Source organism: Nipponia nippon, unplaced genomic scaffold, assembly GCF_047370975.1.
Source record: "Nipponia nippon isolate SJK-2023a ecotype South Korea unplaced genomic scaffold, ASM4737097v1 scaffold_26, whole genome shotgun sequence".
In the NCBI taxonomy this organism is placed as follows: domain Eukaryota; kingdom Metazoa; phylum Chordata; class Aves; order Pelecaniformes; family Threskiornithidae; genus Nipponia; species Nipponia nippon.
Window position 1 is genome coordinate 2,800,119 of NW_028262343.1, and position 27,900 is coordinate 2,828,018.

Sequence of the window (27,900 nt, forward strand, 5' to 3'; positions counted from 1 at the left end):
CTTTTCACATAACAGCATTGCATCATGACTTGTTTTCAGCTACTTCAGGGGAAAGGGTATTATAAAGGTTTTTTTTCAGTAACTTAGAATCATAGATTATTATGTTAGAAGGAGCCTCTGTGGGTTTTCTAGTGGAACTCCATGCTTAAAGTTGAACTAATTTGAATTAGGGCTTGTTTTAAAAAAAAAACCCAACCTTAAATAACACTGTGCTTTATATCTGTTTTAAGGAAATTTAAAAAAAGAAAAATAAACTTTTGAGGGAGAAAATCTGTAGATCAGTTTTAGAAGTTTCTGGAAGTTTATAATTTTTCTACATATAGCACTGTGGCTTCAGAGTCCAAATTCTTCAGCCTTCAGTAGTGTGATATTTGTTTATAATCATCAGATGTCAGAATTTTAAATTGTACTCTTTTGTCACTTCAGAGTAGTATAATTCAGCAAAAAATCCATATGTGGGAGGAGTTTAAAAAATCCCAAACTACTTGCAATATTGGAACAGTTATGGAAGAGTTGAATTAATTGTATGTATTATTTCAGCCGTATTTTGTTATGCTGCTTTATCACACATGGATTTTATTTCTTCGTAATATTTAATCTGTGTATCCTTTCCCCCTCGTTTCTCCATGAAAACAGGAACAAAACCAACCCAAACAGATAACACCACAGAATACAAATCTGTGTTTGCCTGATACTAATTTAAATTGCTCTCTTCTGAAATGTTGTGCTGTTATGAAAGTGATTTAATAGCTTGCCATTTACATGATATTTGCTGTTAGAGTAGGAGGAAAAATAGTGTGCATGATATGGGATTTCAGGAGTTTCTTGATGTTTCTTTCCTACAGCATTCTCCTGGAGAAACTGGCTGCTCATGGCTCGGACAGGCTTACTCTTTGCTGGGTAAAAAACAGGCTGGATGTCTGGGCCCAAAGAGTTGTGGTGAATGGAGTTAAATCCAGTTGGCGGCTGGTCACAAGTGGTGTTCCTCAGGACTCAGTATTGGGGCCAGTTCTGTTTAATATCTTTATCAATGATCTGGATGAGGGGATCGAGTGCACCCTCAGTAAGTTTGCAGATGACACCAAGTTGGGCGGGAGTGTGGATCTGCTGGAGGGTAGGAAGGCTCTACAGAGGGATCTGGACAGGCTGGATCGATGGGCATCCAGCACAGTGGAGGAAAAGTACACCTGAGAGTAGAAGGAACAAGGAACTGGGGTGGAGTTGGAAGAAGGAAGAGGGATGGGAAGTGGGATCTCCTTTCAGTAGAAGAAAGCCATTAGCTCATCTCAGCTTAAAAAGTAAATTCACCCTTACCAGTGCTTTGAATCTGGTATTGTCACAATGCTTTACTCCTTTTGAATTAGATTTTAAAATGTCTTAATATTAGATTAATATCAGACATTTGAGAATATCTTCTACCATGCCAAATGCATTGTAAAACTGGTAAGAGTACTAACAGTGCTGATGTTGTGATTCCCATGAGTTGACTTCAGAGTGAAGTTAATTATAGCTTTTAATTTTTTTTTCTTCCCATCAAATTTTCACCTTTGTTTTTGTAGAAGAATATTTGTTCTTTAGTGGAGTGGGTGTTTGGCTAGGCCTATGTCCTGACATTTCAAACCTTACACAAAGAAAGGGTTTTTAAGAGTAGTGTCATAATACCTGCTAAGTAAATGTTTTCACTGTATGCAAATATTAGTTTGTCTAGACAGTTGCCAGTTTTAAGGCTCTTGAATATGTTTTCCTGACTAATAGCATAGTTCAGAAGCACGGAAGAAGAGGGTCTGTGGACCAAAAGTTAATGTATTTTATGGCACAGCATGAACACTTATGTAATGTATGTTCTCAGTCTTCTGGCTTTGGATTTTTTTTTTTTTCCCCAATCTGACTCCTGCAGAAAAAAGTTACTTAGAACTCACTAGGACATGAGTAAAATAAAGCTCTTTGCCAAGCCTTCAGGGTGAGGTGTTGCCTAGAAGTCTTTTTGTTCAGAGTTACCATTCCAACTGATCAGTGATTCATTAGTGACTTTATCTTTTAGTTATATTGCCCCTTTCCAAAGGGAAGGAGTCCCAGACTGCCCTATTAACTTTGAAATATGGCAAAGACATCTATTTTATTCATCAAGTTACATTACAATGTAAATACTTATTTCTGTGTTACTAATGGCAGAAAAAAAGCCTAGCGCTCTATACAATGAGCACTCCTATACAATTAGCCCTTGTTTGCTATGATTTCTGTAGCTTATTTGTGGCTGTGCTATTCCAAGTAATATACTAAATTCAAACAAATACCTGTTTTTTTGGGCACTCATTTGGCATGATAGTGTAACTCAGGAGTGGCACAGCCACGTCACACAGTAAGGTAAGGTGATCAGACAGGTACCATCTTAAAAGTAGCTTTACCATGATGTTACATGTTTGTCTTGTTTACAGAAAAGGAGATGCATAGTTTTTGATTGTTGACATTGCCCTCTTGAGCTTTCAGAAGAGATCTGCATACATTGTTGTCAGAGTTGTTGGCAGCTTTAAGCCTGAGCCTTTTGATATTCCAACAAGTTTTATATATATATATATACACACACACACACACACACACATATACAGTTCTGCTGAGATTTCTATTTAGAATTTTGTGTGGGAGGAGAGAAGATGCATTATTCAGTAATGATGCGTACATGGAAATAATGTTTTGGCTCACTTGGCTACATTAAAATGCTATTTCAATTTTTCTTACCCAGTAGCTCAGTTCTTTTCCTTTTCTGTGGACTTGTATTACAGGTAGTGCATGAGGTGCATTTTGGTAGGCAGTATAAATGAACTTGACAAAATTAATTGTTACTGTCCTAGGAGCTGTTAACCAAAGTGTAAATGAAGATAACTGATATGAGTGAAAGGAGGCCAAGACAGCCAATCTGCAGTGTGCTGGTCTTAGCCTTCTGGTGTACTTTCTGCACTCAGGTACTCAGGTATGCAGGCTCTCTGCATGCAGGTAAAAGACTGTCTTACACAGGGTTTAAAGAGGAATAATGTGGCTCACTTGATATGAGCAGCTCTTCATAGGCCTAGAAGACAGCATGAAACATCTTATGAAAATGTTCCTTTTTATTTCTTGTGTGTTAAACACCCTGTGTTTTATTTCCCAATATCTTTTATTGGTTTTGTTTTGTGTGTGTACATTTACTGTCTGTTGCTTACAGTAACTGTGGACTTTGATGAACTTGTTTGTGTGTTTTATGTGTACATTTGGTTTGATTATTTTAATTAGCTCAGTCCTTCTGTAAGCCATTCAGAAAATCCCCCCAAAATCCAGACGATAACCTTTGCTATACATTGGCATACACTTCAATTCCCTATCTTCAAAAGCCTGGTTGAAAAAACTGAACATTTTTGTCCACTCAGTAGGTGGATGATTGCTTTATGTACCACTTATAAACGGTGTAGTTTCCAAATCAGTTTAATATGTAACTTAGTCATTTGCATTTTCTTTTAATCTTAAGAGGTTAGACAGATGTAGTACTGATTCCAGCACTTCTCATGCTGAGCAGTATTATCTTATTTTTTTATGCTATCTCAACTCTGTGTCCATCTTTTGTATTCTATTAGATGATTTCTGTCCAACAGTAAAATATATCTTAGATCTGTATAAGAGAGTCAGGCTTTGGTCCATTAATGGGGCATTCACCTGCTACAATAATGCAAATGGTCTTTTTATACTACAAAGATAAGGATGTTGATGGCAATGCAATCATGCAAACAAAAAGTTCTGGCAAGGCTTGATCTTTTAACCACAACAGGTGAAATTTAAATACAGGACCAAGCATGTAAGAGAAAAGTAGAATCATAGAATATCTCAAGTTGGAAGGGACCCATAAGGATCATTGAGTCCAACTCCCTGCTCCACGCAGGACTACCTAACACTAAACCATATGACTAAGAGCGTCGTCCAGATGCTCCTTGAACTCTGACAGGCTTCGTGCCGTGACCACTTCCCTGGGGAGCCTGTTCCAGTGACTGACCACCCTCTCAGTGAAGAACCTTTTCCTAATGTCCAATCTGAACTTCCCCTGACGCAGCTTCATTCCATTTCCTCGTGTCCTATCACTGGTCACCAGAGAGAGGGGGTCAGCACCTCCCCCTCCGCTGCCCCTCTTGAGGAAGTTGTAGACTGTGATGAGATCACCCCTCAGCCTTCTCTTCTCCAAGCTGAACAAGCCAAGTGACCTCAGCCACTCCTCATAAGTCTTGCCCTCGAGACCTTGTATTGAGGTGCCCAAAACTGCACACAGTACTCGAGGTGGGGCCGCACCAGTGCATTGTAGAGGGGGACAATCACCTCCCTCGACCGGCTAGCTATGCTGTGCTTGATGCACCCCAGGACATGGTTGGCCCTTCTGGCTGCCAGGGCACACTGTTGACTCATATTAAACTTGCCATCAACCCAACCCCCCAGATCTCTTTCCGCGGGGCTGCTCTCCAGCCTCTCGTCCCCCAATTTGTGTGTATAAACAGGATTACTCCATCCCAGGTGCAGAATCTGGCACTTGCTCTTGTTAAATTTCATATGGTTGGCGATTGCCCAGCTCTCTGTTCTATCCAGATCTCTCTGTAAGGCCTCTCTACCCTCAAGGGAGTCCACAGCTCCTCCTAGTTTAGTATCATTAGCAAACTTACTTAATGTACATTCAATTCCTGCATCCAGATCATTTATAAAAACATAAAAAGAGCACTGGGCCTAAAATTGAGCCCTGGGGAACCCCACTGGTGACTGGCCACCAGCCTGATGTAACCCCATTTCCCATAACCCTTTGAGTCCGACCCGTCAGCCAAGTGTCCACCCAAGGTATTGTGGACTTGCCTAGCTGTATGCTGGACATAAAAGTAGTTTGCCTATAGTACAGTTTTCATGTACTTAAGACTTCTGTTATTACCAGGACATGTGAGAGTGCGTGTATTTGTTTTTAGCAAGATTTTTTTTATTGTTTAAAGATAGCTTAAAAAGAGGGAGAATAGAAACAATTTTAAGCACATTCTAAGATAAGAACTTGCAGTATAAGTTCAGTTGCTAAAATTTTGCATCCAAATTTTATGTACTCTGGAGTTTTACTTCTTTGGAAGTCATTGTCTGGAGCTCATTGCAAGTGTATCAGCAGGAGGATTTAGTATCTTATACTTGGGACTGCTGTTTTACCTGTGATCTTAAATATGCTTCTCCAATTAAAAATCTTTAGAATTCTTCCTGGACATGGCAAGTAATACTATCAGGCTTCCGAGAACCTAAATTCATAGGAGAATAGGGTATTTTGTAACTTCTGTTATTCCAAAAATATGAAAAAGCTTAGGAAGAGACTGAAAAATATCTTTATGGCTTGTTTTAGCTAAAAATGGATGTGTGTCATGTTGTAATGTTTTTATAAAATACGCAAAATAAAATGGGAATAACAGTGAAAGTTTTTGGAATAATAGCAAAGGAAATGTAAGACTCAACTCTTCACTGATTAAATCAAGCTTTGGATTATGCTCCCAACTGAGGGCAACTTGCACATAATTGCACTGTTCTCTGTAATGCTTTTAAAGCTTTATGGACAAAATATTTTTTTTTTAAATACTGAAAACAGAAATAATCTTTGTTATATCAGCCCAGCTGATTGCAACGGATGCCGGAGCAGTGTGAGGAGCAGGGGGAGGACGGGGACGACGGGACGGGACCGGACGACACACACCACGACTACGACACACACACACAGGACACTAGAGGGATACACGTGGACAAGGAGAGGCTTGCCTGAAGAGGGGGCGTTCCCTGAGCAACTGATCCTAGACCCGCTGATTGGATGAGACAGGAAGGGGCGGAGCCTGCACCCGGCAGCACAAGATATTTAAACAGGCTAAAACAATATATATTTCCCAGTGGGCAGGTGCGTGGCAGTGGGCAGCATGGTGACTACCTGGCAAAAATCAGTGTCCTCTGCTTCTCCTGAGCTTCTAGCACCTGGTAGAACCAATGCAGCCACACAGACAGAGCTCCTGTCAAAGCATGTGACCACTCAGGTTTTCGGCTGTGGGAGGGATGTTCCTGGAAGTGGAAAGTGATAGCAAGCAAGCCTGTGGGAGGTGTGACCAGATAGATGAACTGCTCTGCTTGGTGGCCGAGCTGCAGGAGGAGGTGGGCAGACTGAGTAGTATTCAAGAGTCTGAGAAGGAGATTGATCAGTGGAGCTGTACTCTGCCATTTCTGATGCATGCAAGCCAACTCAGCGTGGTCACTATGGAGACAGGACCAGGATCTGTTTTGTGCCAGGAGGAAGGCAACATTACAAGGGATAAGGAGGGGTGGAAGAAGTTTACAGCATGGAGCGGTAAGAGAAACCCCTCCTTACCCTCTAAGATACCCTTACAGAATAGGTATGAGGCCCTGCGTACATAGATGAAGTGCATAAGGAGACAGAGGAGGAACCTGCGCAAGCAGTCTTGCCAAGGTCAGAAAGACCAACCCCTCACAACAAAACCTGCATTAAGAAACAACCACCGAGAAGAAACAATGACAAGTTATGGTCATTGGTGATTCCCTCCTGTGTGGAATGGAAGCACCTGTCTGCAGACTGGACCCTCTTTTCAAGGAAGTTTGCTGCCTCCTTAGGGCCTGAATTAGGGATGTCACCACAAGACTGAAGAGCTTAGTACAACCTTCAGACTACTATCTATTCCTGCTCTTTCATGTGGGTACTAATAATGTCACAACAAAAAGTCTGAAAGAGATTTCAGAGCCCTGGGAAGAATGCTAAAAAATTCAGGAGCACAGGTAGTGTTTTCCTCAATCTTCCCAGTAATGGGGGGAGACTTTGGAAGAAACAGGCGAGCCCAGGATATCAATACCTGGCTCCAGGACTGGTGCCTCCGCCAAAACTTTGGGTTTTTAAACCCTGGAAGAGCCTTTGAGGCACAAGGTATGCTGGGGCCTGACGGGATCCACCTGTCCCAATGGGGAAAACATGTCTTTGGGTATAAGCTAGCGGGACTGATTGAGAGAGCTTTAAACTAGAATCCATGGGGGAAAGGGGATACCAATAGGATTACAGTAGGTAAGCCAAGGGTTGGCATGGCATCGTCTGAGGGTGGCAATGCTAGTGGGAACATTTACGCTGCTCCTGGGAGCACGGAGGGCTCAGGAGCACATCTGAAATGCTTGTACACCAGCACACGCAGTATGAGAAACAAGCAGGATGAAGTGGAAGCATTGGTCAGTTCCCAGAGCTATGATATCATTGGTATTAGCGAGACTTGGTGGAATGACTCCCATGACTGGAGTGCTGGGATGGAGGGCTACAGGCTGTTCAGGAGGGATAGGCAGGGCAGGCAAGGTGGAGGAGTTGCACTGTATGTAAGGGAGAGGTTTGATTGTACAGCCTTTACAGTTAGTGATGATGTGGTTGAGCGCCTCTGGGTGAGGATTAGGGGGATGGAAAACAAAGGAGATGGCGTAGCGTGTGTCTACTACCGATCGCCCAGCCAGGATGATAGCAGGATGATAGAGTTATTCTATAGGCAATTAGGAGAAATCTCTGGATTGGTAGCCCTTGTCCTTATGGGTGATTTCAACTTCCCAGACATCAGCTGGGAATACCATACTGCTGTGATGAGCAAGCCTGGGAAATTCTTGAAGTTTGTGGAAGATAACTTCTTGTCACAGGTACTCAGGGAGCCAACTAGGAAAGATGCCCTCCTAGACTTGCTGTTTGTGAATAGAGAAGGACTCGTGGGAGATATGATGGTAGGTGGCTGTCTTGGCCACAGCGACCATGAAATGGTTGAGTTTAAAATTTTCAGTGTAATGAGCAAAAAGGACAGCAGAGTTGCTACCCTGGACTTCAGGAGAGCAAACTTTAAGCTATTCGTTCAAACATAGGCCCACTGTTAAACAGCAGAGGTGAATCACTCACCAACAATGCTGAAAAGGCAGAGGTTCTCAACATTTTCTTCATCTCCGTCTTTACCAGCACTGTTGGGTCCCAGGTGTTGGGAACAAAAATCCAGGTTGATCCAAACATAGACCCACCATCAGTGAAGGAGGAGTTAGTATGTGAATTATTACAGGAGCTTGACCCCTACAAATCTATGGGCCCTGACACCACCCACCTGAGGGTGTTGAAAGAGCTGGCTGATGTCATTGCGGGGCCACTCTCCATAATCTTCGAGAAGTCATGGAGATCGGGGGATGTCCCAGAGGACTGGAGGAAGGCAAATGTTACCCCTATCTACAAGAAGGGCTCAAGGGGGGATCTAGGTAATTATAGGCCCATCAGTCTTTCTTCAGTCCCCGGGAAAGTTATGGAACGAATCCTCCTGGGGGCCACCACGAGTCAAATGAAGCACGTGATTGGGAAAAGCCAACATGGCTTCACCAAGGGTAGATCATGCCTGACAAATCTGGTGGCCTTCTATGATAAAGTGACCTGCTTGGTTGACATGGGGCGAGCGGTGGACGTTGTCTACCTGGACTTCTCCAAGGCCTTCGATACGGTTCCCTGTCGTGGTTTAACCCCAGCCAGCAACTAAGCACCACGCAGCCGCTCTCTCACTCCCCCCTGGTGGGATGGGGGAGAGAATCGGACGGGTAAAAGGGAGAAAACTCGTGGGTTGAGATAAGAACAGTTTAATAACTGAAGTAAAATAAAAATAAAACAGTAGTAATAGTAATAATAACAATAATAATAATAACGAATAATAATACAATAGTAATACAAAGCAAGTGATACACTGTACAATTGCTCACCACCCACCGACTGATGCCCAGCATGTCCCCAAGCAGCGATCGCTGCCCCCCGGCCAACTCCCCCCAGTTTATATACTGAGCATGATGTAATGTGGTATGGAATAGCTCTTTGGCCAGTGTGGGTCAGCTGTCCTGGCTGTGCCCCCTCCCAGCTTCTTGTGCACCGGGCAGAACAGGAGAAGCTGAAAAGTCCTTGACCAGTGTGAGTACCACTTAGCACCAACTTAGCACTACTTAGCAAGAACCAAAGCATCAGTGTGTTACTGATGTTGTTCTTATCCTCAACCCAAAACACAGCACCATACCAGCTACCAAGAAGAAAATTAACTCTATCCCAGCTGAAACCAGGACACCCCGCGGCCTTCTCCTGGAGAAATTGATGCATTACGGCCTAGACAAGTGGTCTGTGTAGTGGGTGAGGAATTGGCTGATGGGCCGTACCCAAAGGGTGGTGGTAAATAGCTCTTTTTCAAACTGGCAACCTGTCACAAGTGGGGTCCCCCAGGGATCGATACCGGGCCCAACGTTATTCAATATCTTCATAAGTGATCTGGATAACGGGATCAAGTGTAGCCTGATGAAGTTTGCAGATGACACCAAATTGAGTGGGGAAATAGACACTCTGGAAGGGAGAGCCACCCTGCAGGAAGACCTGGATAGGCTGGAAAAGTGGGCTAACATGAACCTTATGGAGTTTAACAAGGACAAGTGTAAGGTCTTGCAGCTGGGAAAACATAATCCAGGAGTGCAGCTCAGACTGGGATCCGCCTGGCTGGAGAGCAGCTCTGTGGAAAGGGACCTGGGGGTCCTGGTGGACAGGAAGCTCAACGTGAGTGAACAATGTGCTGCTGCAGCCAAGAAGGCCAATAGGATGCTGGGTTGCATCAACAAGGGCATCACCAGCAGAGATAAAGAAGTCATTATCCCTCTCTACTTGGTGCTTGTCAGGCCACACCTGGAATACTGTGTACAGTTCTCGTCCCAGTTATACAAAAAAGATGTGGACCGGCTGGAGGGGGTCCAGAGAAGGGCCACCAAGATGATCAAGGGTCTGGGAAACCTGCCATATGAGGATAGGCTGAGAGAGCTGGGTTTGTTCAGCCTTGAGAAAAGGAGGCTTAGAGGTGATCTCATCACCTTGTACCAGTACTTAAAGGGGAGCTACAAAGAAGATGGAGACTCCCTTTTTACAAGGAGTCACATGGTGAGGACAAGGGGTAATGGGTACAAGTTACTCCCAGGGAGATTCCGATTGGACACGAGGGGAAAATTTTTCACAATGAGAACAGTCAATCATTGGAATAATCTCCCCAGGGAAGTGGTTGACTCTGCTATGCTGAACACGTTTAAGACTCAGCTGGACATGGTGCTGGGCCATCTCGTCTAGACTGTGCTCTTGCCTAGAAAGGTTGGACCAGGTGATCCTTGAGGTCCCTTCCAACCTGGTGTTCTATGATTCTGTTCAGGGAGCTATTTAGCAGAGTACCCTGGGAATCTGCTTTTGAGGGCTTAGGAGTCCATGAGTGCTGGTCAGTTTTTAAGAACCACCTTTTAAAAGCGCAGGAGCAGGCAATCCCATTGTGTCGAAAGTCAAGCAAGCGGGGCGGAAGACCAGCTTGGCTGAACAGGGAACTCCTTGTGGAGCTCAAGAGGAAAAAGAAATTTTACGATCTCTGGAAGCAAGGTCAGGCTTCGCAGGAAGATTACAGAGCTATGGTTCGTATATGCAGGGAGAAGACACAAAAGCCCAAAGCTGAACTAGAGTTAAAACTGGCCAGTGTTGTGTCAGACAAGAAGAAGCACTTTTTTAAGTACATTAGTAGCAAGAGGAGGTCTAAAGAAAACATTGGACTGATACTTGTTGAAGATGGTCACCTGACTAATAGGGATGAAGAAAAAGTGGAGGCATTCAATGTTTTTTTTTTTGCCTTGGTCTTTAATACTACTGATAGACCTTGGGCTGTCCGGTCCCCTGAGTCGAAGGACCACGAGTGTGGGAACAGTGAGTTTCCATTTGTGGACACTGAAATTATAAGGGACTAGCTGTATCACCTGAATGTTCACAAGTCCATGAGGCCTGATGGGATTAATCACAGAGTATTGAAGGAGCTAGCGCATGTTACAGCAGGACCCCTCTCGATCATCTACCAAAGGTCTTGGGAGTCTGGGGAGGTCCTTGCTGACTGGAAGCTAGCCAACGTTACTCCAATTTGCAAGAAGGATGTGAGGGAAGACCCAGGAAACTACAGACCTGTTAGTCTAACCTCAGTACCTGGAAAAATTACGGAAAAGATTATACTGGGTGCTATTGAAAGGCATTTAAAGAACAATGCAATCATCAGGCACAGTCAATATGGGTTCACAAAGGGAAAGTCCTGTTTAACTAATTTGATATCCTTCTACGATAAGGTCACGCGCCTAGTGGATAAAGGGAAGGCAGAGGATGTAGGGTTTTTTTGAATTTTAGTAAGGCTTTTGATACTGTCCCTCACAGCATCCTTCTGGACAAGTTGTCCAACTGTAGGATGAGTGGGTTCACGGTGTGCTGGGTGAAGAACTGGCTGAAGGGCAGGGCTCAAAGGGTTGTAGTGAATGGGGCTGCATCTGGCTGGTGGCTGGTCACCAGCGGTGTTCCTCAGGGTTCAATTCTAGGGCCAGTTCTGTTCAATATATTTATCAACGGTCTGGATGCAGGAGTTGAATGCACCATTAGCAAGTTTGCTGATGATACCAAACTAGGAGGTGCTGTTGACTCTCTTAAGGGACAAGAGGCCTTGCTGAGGGATCGAGATAGCACTGGGCAATCATCAGTGGCATGAAATCTGACAAGAACAAATGCCAGATTCTGCACCTGGGACGGAGTAATGCTGGGCACAAGTATAAATTGGAAGAGGAGTGGCTGGAGAGCAGCCCTGCAGAAAGGGACCTGGGGGTGCTGGTTGACAGCAGGCTCAATATGAGTCAGCAGTGTGCCCTGGCAGCCAAGAGGGCAAACTGCATCCTGGGGTGCATTAAACACAGTATAACCAGCCAGTCAGGAGAGGTGATTACCCCGCTGTATTCAGCGTTGGTGCAGCCTCACCTTGAGTACTGTGTGCATTTCTGGGCCCTACAATTTAAGAAGGATGTGAATGCATCCAGAGAAGGGTAACAAAGATGGTGAAAGAGCTGGAAGGCAAGTCCTATGAGGAGCAGCTAAGGACTCTGGGTTTGTCTAGTTTGGAGAAAAGGAGTCTGAGGGGCGACCTCATTGCTCTCTACAGCCTCCTGAGGAGGGGAAGTGGAGAGGGAGGTGCTGAGCTCTTCTCCCTGGTATCCAGCGACAGGGCACGTTCAAAGCTGCGCCAGGGGAGGTTTAGACTGGACATGAGGAAACATTTCTTTACTGAGAGGGTGGTCAAACACTGGAACAGGCTTCCTAGAGAGGTGGTCGATGCCCCATGCCTGTCAGTGTTTAAGAGGCATTTGGACAATGCCCTTAACAACATGCTTTAACTTTTGGTCATCCCTTAAGTGGTCAGGCATTTGGACTAGATGATCATTGTAGGTCCCTTCCAAGTGAAAACTCTTCTGTTCTATTCTGTCATCCCCCAGGGCAGATACACCAAGGATTACTTTGGCCCACAGGCATTTCAAGAGATACATATCCCTCTCTTCCAGGAGGCCTGAGCTATATAGTTCAAATATATGTGTGTTAAATTGACAAAAATGTGTTTCCTGCTGGCTAGAGTCTATCTGCATAATAGTTGCCTAAAATATATGGATTCATTTAGTTGTGAACAATGTAACATCTGTGAAGCATGATTCTTAAATAAATGCAGTATTCAATGGGTACAGCGCTAGCCAGGCCTGTACAGGATATTACTCTACCCTCCTCCACCTGCTTCTTTAAGTAATATAATTAAAAGTTGCAAAAGTAAAAAATTCATACTGACACTGTTGAATTAAATGAACAGAAACACTGAATGTCTGTATTGAGAATTAATCATGAGTGGGGCATAACATATGCCACAAAAATTGTTCATGTATTTTATGCTAACACCTTGAAAACTGCGGAGTTTTAAGGTACCAGGTTGGTTTAGGCATTTGGCCAGATTAACCAATGTCTCCATCTTACTAAAAGGTATTAGCTGAATTTTCATGTTTCTAATATAGCATATTGTCTAGGTACTGCCTGTGTGAAAATTGGAACATACACAGTTAAACTACCTGTGAGTCTATGGAGGGCCTGGTTTGCTTTATGACATTATTAATTCAGTGGGTTCTGTGCTAGACCCAGCATTATTGTTATCTGATAGTCTGAATACTGTCTGGATGGCAGCCAGCTAAAAAAAAAAATGCTTCAGCTGACTTTGATCCAGAACAGGAAAGCTTCCATCGGACTGCTTTATAGAGCAAAGTGGGAGAGGTCTTCTACACAGCTAGCTTAGCACCATCTGTCTCCTATGTCAGTGGCCTATTTAGGACTGGTAGCACTAAAGCAGCCTGAACTCTTCATCAGGCTTACAAGGCTCTGTCTAGAAGCAGAATCAAAGCTATCAGTCTTCTGTTCATACCACACTGTATTGGCAAAGACTGTTCTTCTAGTGGTAATCACATCAATTCCAAAAAGTGAGAGAGAATAGTTTGACCCTTCTGTATTCCCTTAAACGTTGTATATCATAACTATAATTTCAAATGCATGTCATAATTTCTCTGTGTTGTTTGTTTTTCTTTTCCAAAACTGTAATTTTTCATACTTCTTCAGACTCTTCTTTCTCTCATGTAACTTTTAACCCAAGTGAAATTTGAGGCAGCAATTTTATGATGTTGATCTGACAGGACAAAATAATTTCAATGTGCTTTTGAGCTGGTTTGCAACCTTTGTAGAAAAGGTTAACGTTCAGATGTTTTTTCCCAAAACGCTGTCTGAATGAGCCTTTATAAGAACATGTTAGTAGATGGATGGGTGTTATGAGGCTGTCTGTAACCAGTGCTTGCAGGTTGGTAACCTTCTTACCTGTTTTGAAGAATATCCCTATTCAATAGCTCTTTGGTCTTTGCTCCAAACCAAATAAGGTGATACTCTCTTGTTTCCAAATCAGTTTTCCAGTTTTGTTATGTCTTTTCTAGCAACTGTAGTTTAAATGAAACTTCATCACCATTTTCATTCAAAAAGGTCTTCATTAGGCACAGGAAATGGAATCTGTGTGGATCCTTGCCTTAAGAAGGAAGAATCGTTGCTTACCTTGTGTTAATAATTTAAGACTATATATATTCTGTATAAATAACCTGCCCTCACTTGTATTCTTTTTATTGGGGGTTTGGTATTTCTGAAGGAGTTGAGGAGTACTGCTAGGCTTAGGATTGGAGAAACCCCAGCAGTAGACCAAATAGAACTGGACATGGACAAGACCTTGAAACGATGCCCATTTACTTATCTCTATGTGCAGGAGTGTCATGATATTTCATTACTTTATCATATCATTTCCAGTGATGGACATGATTTTCACTGAACAACCAACTAATTATAAGTAGATACTTGCTTTTAGTGTCCTTAAAATGTTTTTGTACTATACTGATGGTCATAAAATTGAAACAGTCCTTCATTTCCTGGCACTTTTTAATTCCAACTTTTGCAAAGTTGTGACTGTCTTCCAGAATATCAGAACTATTAAATAGACTTTAAGAATGGTCTATAAAGGAGAAAAAAAAAAAGCCCTGTATTGTATTGTTCTGTTCCTGAAATGAGATTGATTCTCTTTTAAATGGTGATAAATTTTCTCTAATCTTTGTCATTTTTTGTTGCCCTCTAGGATTTGTATCATAGTAGAGTAGTAGGGTTTCACGATGAAAGAAATGTGTAAATTTATTTAATAAGCAGATACTAATAGCCTAAGCAACTAAAAGGAAACTAACATTACAGTGTGTTGTAGAGCTGCTGCTAATAATAGAGACCCTTCTTGCAATGGGTGGCTTGAGAAGAAAGGTTTGTTTTTTCACTACCTTGACAGAGGGATAATTACAGCTTTGGGACTGCTAGAGGGTTTCTGATAGTGTCAGGTGAAAGTAGGAGAAGGCTTGAGTATGGCAGCTCTGTTTTGAGGCACTAGCGACAAGAAGAGGAGCTGAGGAAGAAGGTGGCTTTATGGACCTAGATGGTTAAATCTGCTGGTGGGTTGGATTAATGCATGAAATCCATAGGAATTTAGGACTCAAACCCAAGAGCATCTGGGATGACTTCTGTCCCTATAACTGCAGGCTGGGTTATGTGCGTTTAGCCCAGGAAATTCATAACATGTTAGTTTTACAGACTGCAAACCACAAAGCGCTACCCAGTACTCTCAGTGAGAACTCAGATGCCACAGAATATTGCATGCTGCTGGAGGAGAGCAGAAGGGCATAGCAAATGAGCTTGCAATAGGAACAATTTCCTAGGTGAACAACAAATTGTCTCATGCTGCTGAGGAATGTCACATCTGTTCTACACCATCTCTCCCAGACCTTTCATCTCTGCTAAGCCTTGCTGAGGGAAAGCTCTTCCTGGCTTGTCATCTGATAATCATTTTAATGCTGAACATGTAAATAAAGCTACTATGAACCTCTCTGCATTCTGCTCTGCATCCTTTCTATAATCTTGGCCAATCTTTAGTGCTTCAAAGGAAGCTGGGGGATCTTCAGAAGCAAACTTTACGTTATGAAGAAAGAGAAAATCTTTTCTTATCTGGTCAGGTAACTGAAACACAGTATAGTAATATAAATATAATGGAGCAAACAGAGTAGACAGTATGGTAATCAAGACTTCTCTTGACTGTCCTGGGATATAAATGAACCAGACACCTAAGGACTGTTGATCAAAGCTTCAGTTTCTAATCTACAGTTCCCTCTATTTTGTCTTCCAATAATAATACTTGATGCAGTTGAGTATACGGAAAATATTTCATGTAGGTTTGGCATCCAACTTGAATGAACAGATAAAAGATATGATGTGCTTATTCCATAATGTTCCTAATATATGTTAAGTTTAAATAAACTTGGATTGTGACTATATGCTTTTGAGATGATAATATTAAAGGACAAGAGATTTTGACTTTGAAAATTACATAAGAGGGGAATTAATTTCAGATAATCTTGTCTTTGTAAATACATCAAGTATTCCACATGTCTGTATGAGATTAGTTTTTGTTAAACAGTTGAATATTTTTTTAGAAATGGTAAAAAATTTCCAGCAGCATGTGAGGTCTGCCCAGGCAAATGCTCTAAATAGATGCAAAACAAAGATATAAATTAAAAACATATATTGTAGCAAATTTGTACAAACAAATGAATTTTCAGCTTCATAAGAACTAAAGGAAGGAATGGACAGACTTTGTTGTGTTTTCTTATATGAATTAAAATATAAATTATTTGAAGTATTTTATTTAAAGCTTATAATGCTTAGATAATTTCCTTAAAAAAAAAAAAACTAATGTAAACTTTGTGGATTTGAACTTTTATGCTTAAACTGTCTAGGGAAAAATAATAAAACAGAAGACAAAATTACCAGAAATGCAGATCACTGTTTTGTTTCACATAGATTCTTGTCTGTGTCTGGAGCTGCACTGATATAACGGGGCTGTGCAGGTCCAAAGTACAGATAGGAAAAAAAAACAAACCAAAAAAAGCCTAGAAAGATCAAAATGTGACTTCTCTTTTGTCTCCTTTCCTATCATTCCTTCTCCTCTTATACCTGAAAGTGGGAAATGTGTGAAGTAGCTTATTTGATTACTGTGTTATAGATTCTTGTACTAAGTTGCTTTTTGTGCTTTGTGCTCATACTCATTACCTTCCAAAGATTTTTGAAAAGAAAAAATTAACTCAAAATGTGCACCACTCCTATTAAGGTTATCAGAGATGTGCTTATCTTTGGCTAAATTCAAGATGTGGGTGGGGTTTAAGACTTTTTTTTTTTTTTTTTATGCCTGAGTGATGATTTTGTGGGGTAGAGAAGATAATACAAAAGGATAGGCTAAAAATGTTTTTTAAATGGCTATCACTTTTAGCAGGAATGTTTGAACACATTCACTAAAATTAGCACTTTTTTTTACAGCTTCTGGAAAAACATAAGAACACGGAAAGCATGGTAGAGCTGCTTGAACTGTATCAAATGGAAGATGAAGCCTACAATAGTCTTGCAGAAGCTACCATGGAGCTCTACCAGTACTTACTGCAGCCATTCCGAGATATGAGGGAACTTGCGATGCTTAGAAGACAGCAGATAAAGGTATGGTAAAGGTAACTGAACTTCTTATTAATGGGGCAATCATGCTTTTCAGTTACGATTTACTACTTTTATTATGCAGTATATGCAGTGATGGTTTCTCCACTAAATGTTGACCCTATTTTTCTGGTTCCTTCACTCCAGAGGAGTGCTTTTGAAGAGTGAGAATGTCTCTGACATGTAGCTAACCATCAACTGTTTAACTTACTATGTTTAACTATTTAAATTCATTGTTGAATTTAATAGGCGAAACTTACAATTTTGTGATTACTGGGAATACTGACTAATACATAAAACAGAAAGAGACACGTTGTACAGTATCTATGTGATTGTTAATTCTTTTAAAAGATTCTACAGGAAGTTACTTTTCATTCTAGTTTTCTGAGATAATCTGATAAACCATGAGAAGTCAGTAGTTTCTTATCTCATGTTCTGAAACACTTAAACATGGAAGCATATTAAAAGTATGTAATTTGTTGTAACACTTTAACGGAATATTTTCCTAAGAGCTAAAAAAGTATAGTCAGCTGAAGAATACTATGTTTTGGTAAAACTGTTTTATAATGCATATGTCTGTTTTATTTAAAAATAATTCTAATTTTAAATACTTAACCAAAAATAACAAATGTCATCTTTATTGCATCTCAGAAGTACTTTTGATAAAATCAGCAGTTCCTACGCAGATTAAGACTGTAGCCTTCTGATTCTTTTAAAATATGTATCGTAACACAGAAGCTAAAATGTGTTTCATTTAATCTGTATTTCAAATGTCAGTTTATTTGTTTGGCACCTTGTTCAGTTAGCCAACATTGTTTTTACTGGTTTCAATTTAAAAAATATAGTGGTTTTCTCTGTGTTTGAGTATAGAATGAGGGAGGCAGGCAAGAGTATTTACGATTCCAAAACTAGTTTTATTTTGAGCTATTGCTGTGTCTATAAAGTAATTTTTCAGAAAGTTCAGTAATCTGAAACTAACTATGTGAGATAATGTAATGATCATAGAATCATAGAACACCAGGTTGGAAGGGACCTCAAGGATCACCTGGTCCAACCTTTCTAGGCAAGAGCACAGTCTAGACGAGATGGCCCAGCACCATGTCCAGCTGAGTCTTAAACGTGTTCAGCATAGCGGAGTCAACCACTTCCCTGGGGAGATTATTCCAATGATTGACTGTTCTCATTGTGAAAAATTTTCCCCTCGTGTCCAATCGGAATCTCCCTGGGAGTAACTTGTACCCATTACCCCTTGTCCTCACCATGTGACTCCTTGTAAAAAGGGAGTCTCCATCTTCTTTGTAGCTCCCCTTTAAGTACTGGAGCATGGTGAAATGATATTTGAACTAAAAGTGCTTTTTTTCCCCCCAAATGATAAATGTTGCTGCACAGAGAATTGGGATGAATATTTTTTTCAGATGTATTATACTGTTGAAGATTATGCACAATACATTTAATAGAAAGCCTTCTTCAGCATGATGAAATAGTTCCCATTTTATGTGAATTTGTAGCTGTAACACAGGAAAATATTTATTTTTTTATTTATTTTTTTTTTTGTTCCTTTGTCAAACAAGAGAAGATAAATATCGTATTGAGTATAGAACATGAATTAAGAGTTGTTTGGTTTTTTTTAACTCATTGATCTCTTGGATTTCAGTTTTAAAATACCTCATTTTTTATTTTTCTTGAAAGAATAACCTTGATAAACTTCAGAGGCATGTTCTGTGGTTCATTACTTTAGTCGTACATAGTTGCATGTAATGTACATTAAGTTCCCTTCCTAACTTGGCAATTTTTGAGTTATAAAACTTGGTCATATGTATTATGTGGTAGAGAAAGATGTTCTCTCTCTCTTTTTTTTCTTTTTTTTTTCTATTTCATTGTTTGAGAGAAAGCAGTACTTGTATCTATGATGACAAAATATATATTACACTGGGTAGCTAGGGCAGAGGAATTGGTTTATAAATAGAACTTGTGCATGCGGTGGTTTGTGTTAACTTGCTACATATGTTTTTCTGGAAGGTTTAATCATGGAACAAAGATCCTTAGGTTTCTATAAACCCTTATGACAGGGATTAGCTCAGTTTTCATGCATAACAGGAGTATTTCTGATGCTGACCTCAGTGAAATGGGAGCCGTGAACATATAATACTGTTTAAATATAAAGACTGACAAGGACAAAGATAAAGTTTGGATATAGGGCAGGGTAAGGATGGAAGAAGCTGCAGAATGAGTTCCTAAAACAAAAAAAAAAAAGTTACAAGGATAATTAAGCTTGAATACAAATATCAGTATTTAGTCAAGATTGCCTATGCCTTCTATAATTATTTAACATTTTTAGAGTTTTTCTGTATTAGGTATCTGATTTGTGGGGAAGTTGTTTTAGTTTGTTTTTTAAGAATTTGGGTTTTTAAATAAGTATTTTATTTTAATCAGTTTAATTTTGTTTGTTTTCAGAATGAGATTAGGAGGAAATTAATTGCTTTGCCTATAATCTTTGAGAACTGTGTTTAGTGTCCTCTTCCTTTGGAGCAAGACATAACAAATGGAAGATGTATCATCTGGGTGTTAAATTTCTGCTGTTGCTGTGAAACTTTAGGCAAGAGACAAGCAGATTAGTGCTGTCCATGACAGAAGTCTTTTTTTCTTTTTCTTTTTATCTTTTAACTTGATTGTATGCTAGATTTTCAGGTGTATTTTGCCTCATTTAGTGTGAAGGATGGATCATTTAGTATGGGTGAGGAATCAAAGCTGTACTGTGAAGCACTTAAATATTGCTGAATTCGGAAAACATAGTGAAAAAGTTAGAAGATTATGGAAGGAGAAAAGGATGGCTTATTATGAAGTGGAACACAACTCTGGAAAACTGACTTCTGCCAAATTTCTATTTAATTATGTACTAGCCATCTGACCCTAGAACAATGCGTTCAGCAGTGATGTTTCTCATGGCTTACAGCTTCAGAAACCTAGTTTTGTTTGTAGAAATGCTTAATATTTGTAAGTGCTGCTCAAATCCATGGGGACATCCTTCTGAACATGGCAAAATGCTTACCAGATATCATGCGTTCTTGAAAAAAGTGGACATTGTAAACACAGCAGTGTTTGGGACCTACTTTTTTTGTTTTTTAAATAATATGGGAATAATCCTGCTTACCCCAAGGCCTTTGGGGGGGGACACAAATAAAAGCCAATTTGTAATGAACTGTATTATCAAATTGAGAACCGCTCACCAAAGAAGCAATTCTGTACTCAGTTCAAGATTAAAATGTAAGATACACTTACTAGACATATTCTGTATGTCTACTATGACCATATTTTGTATGGTAAGTGTGAAAAGTTGTATTGATAAGCCAGCCAAACACTCAGAACTATAATTATGTTCATGGAATGCTGGAGTAGGTATAATAAAGGACTTGCAGACAGTATTGTAATTTATATCCACATAAAAGCTGTGCTGAATTTGCATAGGCATTTTTAAATGTCACTATTTCTGGACCATTGCTGGTTTAGATGTAATAATATGTAAAGACATTCAGCCGGTGAGTTTTAGCATGTTAATTTCACTGTTTGGATTACTGGTCCATTTCTTCTGATTTCAGACTCTTGGATGTAACATAGGCATCAGGCAAGTGAAGCTTGATATTCAGATGCTGTATTATATGTTTTGGGCTATCTGTATATTTCCCCCAAAATCCTGAAGACAAGCATAAACTTAAAATCAGAGCGCAAACAATATTTATAGATTATTTTATCTAGCAATTTGAATTCTAAATGGATTTTAAGATGCTCTTTTTGCTAGAAATCAGACTTCTAATGAACTAAAAAAAGCTGTAATATTTTTGATCTTAAAAATGCTTCACATCTATACCCACAAATTTTTCATTTATCAAAATGGATCATTTTCCTGTGAAAATGTAGCAATTTTTTTGTATGTTAAGAAGACACATTGACATAGCAGAAAAGTGGGAAGTAGTAGGCATCAGTAGCTGGAAACTTGAAGGTGAAATACTTCTCCCGAAATTTGGAAGAAGCAAAGTTAGCTACCTGTGCTCTGGTGCCTTTGATTTCAGATACTTAAATCTTTTTTTTTTTTCAGATCCTCCATATATAGTGCAGTCTTCTTCTGAAATTATGGAGGGGAGGGACCAGTTCTAGTGATTGATATTTGGCTATAGAACTTGCTGACAGATTAATAGGATCAAGCCTTAAGCCCTTTAAGACTAAGATATAAAGTAGTCTTTGATACAGGTTACCAAATCTGGTTATTTATCAGAAGAATAACTTCACGGGCAAAAACCCAAAGCCTTTTATGTATATACAGTTGTATTCACTGGCCTTCACAGAGAGAAAGAAACTACCTTCTTATTTTGAATTTTTATGGTCTTATAATTGTGGACCAGTACTTCACAGTCATGGTGAGTAGGCACTGTGTTTGATCAAACCCCAGGTGAAATCAATGGGAGGCTTCCTTTTTTCTTTTCTTTTTTTTTTTTTTTAATGTGCTTGGTATTTGACTATAGGTAAAATGTAAGATAAATTGTTTTATAACCTACATGTAGATGCCAGCAAAAGTTTGACACAAGCATTCTTGAAGGTCTGAGTTGGACTGGATTTGCTTAACTGAGCACTGATAATATCTTGATACAGGTGAGAGACTACAGTCATCATTACCTCTCAATTCATCTTCAGGAAATGAGAACATTAAAATGTAGTTGTACATTAAATATATTTAAAAGCACTCTTAGTTTCATTGCATACATAATTATTATCTTCACTGACATGTTAATTCACTTGAATGTGAGGGGTTTTTAAGGACTTTAAATATACTAATGTTGAGGTCTAGCACTGGAAATAAGAGAATAGAGCAGCATACAACTTGATCATTCATCAAGTTTGGTTTTTTTAAATTGTAGAATGCTTTATTAGTCTATGTTGTGCTTCTCTTTCAAGCTCCTTTAAGCAGATACTAGTGTAGTTAAAAATCTAACTCTGGCTCAAAAGTCTATGGATTTATTTGTTGGTTTAATACTTGGTGGTGAAGTGCAGTAGCGAACCTTATAGCTAATTTGTGTAAAATGAAATACTTTGAAATAAATTATGTTGCACTGAACATTTTAACTTTTGGTTAAAAAAATGTTTTCGCAAAGTATGAAACAGGTTCAAAGGAGAACATAAGTTTAGTGATGAGGATAGCTAGCAAAATAGAGAGAATTACTTAAAAAATACTTAAAGAGAAATACTTGGAAAACAAAAAATCTCAGAGTCAACTGAAGATGTTTTTGGGAAGGGAGTGGGCATCAATGCTTCATACTCTTAATTTGTAGTCTTGCTCCCATACATCAAATGGATGAGTTCTGTATTACTAAATCCATGTTTTTATCATTGGCTCTAGAATAACTGATGTCTTAGTGAGCTGGTTTTTGAACTGTGCGGGTTTTTTTGTTTGGTTGGTTTTTTTAGTCTCATAATATTTTTGAGTGCATGGTGGTCTTGCAGTGAAAAACATGAAAACAAAGCTACATAAGGTGCATCGGAGGACACTAAAGCAGTGCTGATTTAAAATGTATAGATTACTTGCATGGCGATCAGATCAACTTCATTCTGAAGTTTCTTTTGGTATATCTGTAGCTGAAGATGTGTCCTCACATCATCTGAAATCATAGATAAACTTGGCTTTTGAAAAACCTGTCGAGTAGGGAATAAATGGTAATTTATTGGTAATTGGTAATTTAATTATAAATGGTAAGTTTATGCAAAATGGCTAGATTTGCAAGTGAAGGTAATAAACTTTGTTGAACCTGTTGCTTTCTTGTTTGAGGAACTGGTATAATATGCTGAATTATGCTGTGATAGTCTTTATAGTCTCACAGTCTGTTTAGGAAGGGCTGTATGCCAGTTTCTGTTTACATTCTTAACTATAAATCCTGCAGAATTATTATATAGCTTTTCTTTATGTGAACTCATACCAAAATGTTTTGCTGACTGAAAATCAGGATTTTATGGGTTTTCTGAAAAAATAGTGCTCTAAACAGGCGATATGATGGAAGGCAGACTGGTAGTCTGAGCCAGTGAGGAACCTGAACTCTTGGTATGAGATTGCTGACTATAAAACTGTGGCATGTATCTGATGACTTAAATCTGCCTATCTGCAAGGTGGATGGAGTACAAAACTGCTCTGGATGTTCAGCTGTAAAACTGACTAACAAGACTTGTAGAAAAATCTCATTATGTTTGAATGCCAAAAGTTTTGTGTTTTTTTGTTTTTGGGGAGGGGATTTTTTGGGGTTTTTTTTTTTTTGAGAAGTTCCCTTACAAAAGGCTGGGCTGGATAACAAACAAAATGGCAGGTGAAATTGTCAATAAATTTAATGCATGTGCAGAAAGGTGATGACAACCTCCAAAAGTATACATGCACATTTGTATGCACTTAATTAGCTATTGCTCCTGAGGAAAAAGGTATGAGAATTATCTTGGGAAGTTCTCTGAAAATAGCTTGCCTTTCAGTATTTTTAGAGGAAAGAAAGGTTTTCAGTTATTAAAAAAACCCCAATGGTATGGTGAAGGAAATACTGAATTATTACTGAATTATTTCTTTTGGTCTTTCTCATACTAAAAAAAAAAAATAAATAGGGGCCCCTCAATAAACTCGTGGTACTTTAAAACAGCCTGCAAGTTAAGGAAATAAGTATATATGTATTCCAGAAAGAGACAGACCCATCAGTGGCTATTAACAAAGATTCAGATTAGCCATCAGCTCAGGAAGCCCTTAAGCCATTCAGGTAACAGAATTTGGGAGATAATCGCTCTATTCATACCTTATGTCTTTCCCCCCCCCCTCCAAGTGTTAATTATTACAGTTGGAAGCAAGGGCCAGGACAGCTTTGGATCTGACCTAAGATTAGGGTATGGGGGGAAATAGTGAGGAAAGATGCAGAATCACATTCAAAAAGGCGTCTTGATGAAACTGAAAGGATTTTAAACATGCAGAAGATACTAAATTGTGTGTCCCTATGAGGATAAAAGTAAAGGAGGGCAAAAACTGGAGATGTATGGGTTTTTTTGGTTGGTTGTTTTTTTTTTCTTTCACAGTGTTAGTGATAGGGAAGGAGAGAGAAAGAAAGAAGGAAAAGACTTTGAAGTAATGTTATGCAGGCTGTGGAGGGCAAGGAAAGTGGCTTATGAAGGTCTTAAAGACAGAAAAACTTGATCATGAGACTGTAAATTTTACAAGTCCATGTTTACCTAAATCTGTAAATATGTTGAAATCTGGTACTCTTTTTTCAGTAGTGCCTTGAAAAACAGTTTTCTGTAAGCTTTCATGATCTTTGCTGACTTTATACTGGATCTTGTAGGGTTTTATTTGCAGTTATTACAGTACCCCTATTCTTGGGTGTTTATATGTGTTTATTCAGATTTCTTCTTGTCTAATACTTAAGTGTCCTTATCATTTGCCTTTTTTTTTTCAGTATATCTGTATATAAAAATTGTCAACCATATTTTGATGAATTCTTGATGGATGTGCTTAACACTTTGTCTATTGTATATATTAAGTTTTTTTAACTGAAGATTTAAAAATCCATCCAATCCTTTTCATCCACAAAAGGAATCTATAATGTCCTGAAACACTCAAGCCCACTTTGTTTAACACTCGAGCTCACTTGCTTAAACAAAGTTTTCAAGTAACTAGTAGAATATGTCTTTTTTTAAAAAAAAAAAAAAAAATATTTTTAAAATAAAACCTTCTTTTGAAGGTGAACCTTTTTTTAGCCTGGAGCTCAGTCAAGGAAATGTAAATAAAGAATGTAAATGAAATGTAAATAAATGTAAATAAAATGTAAATAAAGGTTGTATGACATACACATGGATAAATAGGGAAGGCATAACTCAGGGTGCACAATTTAGCCTTAATCCTGTCAATTGCCAATATAAAATACTTTAACTTAGTGGTTTTAATGCTCCTTTACATACACATCTGTGTGTCTGGGAAAAAAACAACAGTTGAATAATCCCAGTCATTCCTCTTACTCTTGCTATAACCTTAATCTTCTATGATTTTTCTCTTCTGAATACTTCCTAATTTTTCAGCATTCTCCATAGTTCTGGAAAGAACATTCACCACTGCACTTTGCAGTACAATGACATTCTTGTTTAGTCTTCTTTCTGTATATCCTAACATCTTGTTTGCTTTTTTAGCTCATTACTGCCTTTACAGTCTGTATCTTTATTGAACTGTGTATGTCATTCTCCTATATCTTGATCTAGATAATCAAAACCTCTGTAGTTTGTATTGCTAGTCCCAGGCTCCAGATACGTTAAGGACTTTAGACCATACAATCTAAGTTAGCTTGCATGTATTAACATTAAAAGTCCACGTTGGTATTTGTTAGGATAAAACCAGAAAAACTGTAAAGTCCATTTTACAGCTGAGTGCTTTCAGTTAATATATTTGAGGCTGTACTTATGGAATTATAACATATTTTGGGAAATAGTGCTGGGTTTGTGTTACCAGCTGGGAGCACAGTTAAATTAAAACCTGTAAGACTAATTTTGAGAAGTCCCTGAATGGATTATGAAGCTGAAATGCATGCGTTCTTGCTAATATATCCAGCAGGCTGTGGTTGGAATTGGTTGTTTGGCCTCCTGGAATGTGTTGAAGGAAGGTAGCTAAGTGTTTGAGCTGAAACACTCCTTTATGTATGAAGCTGTTTTCCTTTTTGTCTATTGCCTCTGCCATCTGTAGTGCTTCCTCAACTTACTTTTTTTTTTCTTTTTCTTTTTTTCTTATAATTAACCAATCTGCTGTTGTTACATCTTGGTTTTTCCTCACAGTAAACTTACTTTACTCTCTTCAAAATTCAACATAACAACAATCTGAACTTTTCCAGAGAAGAATGTTTCTGTGCTCCAGTAGAAGCGTTTTGCCTCTCTAATTCATTCTCACTTGCTCACAGGCTAGACTAGGGACCTCCTTTCAGTTTGTTTCCTCTGAAGAACTAATTGGTTTTCTTTTGGAAATATATCCATATGGTATAGAACTGTGTTCTTTTATGTTCAGTTACTTTGAAGACATAGCCAATGGAAAAAGATGTGTTGAAGTTAATGGCTTCTGCTATTTCTTCCTCTTCTCGTGTGCTTTCCAACAACCACTTTTTGTGAAAGCTGGCATAATTTCCTCAGTTTCAAAGCATTATCTGAAATAAAGCTTGCAAAACATGAAAGTCTTCAAAAGTGAGTCTCATCTTCACACACACACAAAATAATTTTATCTTGGCCAATGTCCTGGTTTTGGCTGGGATAGAGTTAATTTTCTTCCTAGTAGCTGGTATAGTGCTGTGTTTTGCATTTAGGATGAGAATAATGTTGATAACACACTGATGGTTTAGTTGTTGCTAAGTAGTGCTTACACTAGTCAAGGACTTTTCAGCTTCCCATGCTCTGCCAGGTGCACAAGAAGCTGGGAGGGGGCACAGCCAGGACAGCTGACCCAGACTGGCCAAAGGGCTGTTCCATACCGTATGAAATCATCCCCAGTATATAAACTGGGGGGAGTTGGCTGGGGGGCAGTGATTGCTGCTTGGGGATGGGGCTGGGCATCGGTCAGCAGGTGGTGAGCGATTGCATTGTTCATCACTTGATTTGTATATTCTTTTATCATTATCATTATTATTATTTTCTCTTCCTCTTCTGACCTATTAAACTGTCTCTATCTCAACCCATGGGTTTTACTTTTTTTTCCGTTTCTCTCCCCCAACCCACTGGGGTAAGGGGAGGGTGAGCGAGTGACTGTGTGGTGCTTAGTTGCCGATTGGGGTTAAACGACAACAGTCCTTTTCTTGGTGCCCAACGTGGGGCTCAAAGGGTTGAGATAATGACAGATCTGACCAGAGCGTGTTAAAACAAATTCGTGATAAGCATTCATTATATTAGTTTAATAGTCGCTGGTCACAATGTTTATTTATTTGCTCTCAGAGTTGTTTTATTTGTTCTCAGAGTTGTGTTATGTAACACCTCACTTGCCATATGTAATGTTTATCAGTATTTATGTGCTGTTTATCATCTCTGGGAGATGGATTAAGGTTATTGCTTTGCTGTACTGTGTAACACTGGCTTATGGTATGATATAATTACTGGTCATGAGATCAGTCTTGTATTTGTACTCAGCATTGCCATCACCTCTGTACATCGAGAGCCATCTATCGGAAATTATTAATACTTACACTTTTTACTTTTTCTCCTCGGAGAGCCAGCCTACAGGGGAGACACCTTCCTCCATCTTCCCCCCTCTTCTCCAGGCTAATTACAATAGCTCTTGAGAACATGCATGTTCCTATTGCTATGTCTCCTGAATGTGTGTCAGGTCTTGCTTAGGGTTAAACAACTATTTAAGAATACTGTGGCTACTCAAACCCCAGTGACAGGCACTGCAGCTGAACCAGAGAACCAACCTGTGCCAGTATCAGTCGCCCCTATACACAAGAAGAAATCTTGGAAGCAAAAGTCAGCTCGTTTAGAAAGGGATGATGAAAACACAGGGCCATCACAAGGAGATGAGGAAGAAGACGAGATGGAAACCACCCGATCCCTATCCTTGAGTGAGCTGCGAGACATGTGAAAAGATTTCAGCCGTAGTCCAGGCGAGCACATTGTCACCTGGCTGCTCCGATGCTGGGATAACGGGGCCAGTAGCCTGGAATTAGAGGGTAGGGAAGCCAAGCAGCTGGGATCCCTTTCTAGGGAAGGGGGCATTGACAAAGCGATTGGAAAAGGGGCACAAGTCCTCAGCCTCTGGAGGCGACTCCTGTCAGGTGTGAAGGAAAGGTATCCCTTCAGGGAAGATGTTCTATGTCACCCAGGCAAGGGGACCACCATGGAGAGAGGAATCCAGTACCTGAGGG

At 39.6% G+C, this 27,900-nt stretch overlaps 1 protein-coding gene and 1 pseudogene across 3 annotated transcripts in view; both read left to right on the forward strand.

The window, feature by feature from the left end:
- LOC148055156 (junction-mediating and -regulatory protein-like) overlaps nucleotides 1–27,900 on the forward strand; it is a 92,049-nt gene that overhangs the window by 12,284 nt on the left and 51,865 nt on the right. For both annotated transcript variants that reach the window (XR_015705877.1, XM_087762626.1), the window contains exon 2: nucleotides 16,841–17,014. Coding sequence is in view for 1 of the 2 variants with exons in the window: in XM_087762626.1 (XP_087618752.1) it covers nucleotides 16,841–17,014 (174 nt within the window). In the remaining variant the exon portion in view is untranslated. The remainder of the gene's footprint in view (nucleotides 1–16,840; nucleotides 17,015–27,900) is intronic.
- Nucleotides 2,983–7,041, forward strand: LOC148055157 (uncharacterized; annotated as a pseudogene). Its single transcript, XR_015705778.1, has 2 exons — nucleotides 2,983–4,842; nucleotides 5,639–7,041. The product of XR_015705778.1 is annotated as an uncharacterized LOC148055157 (transcript).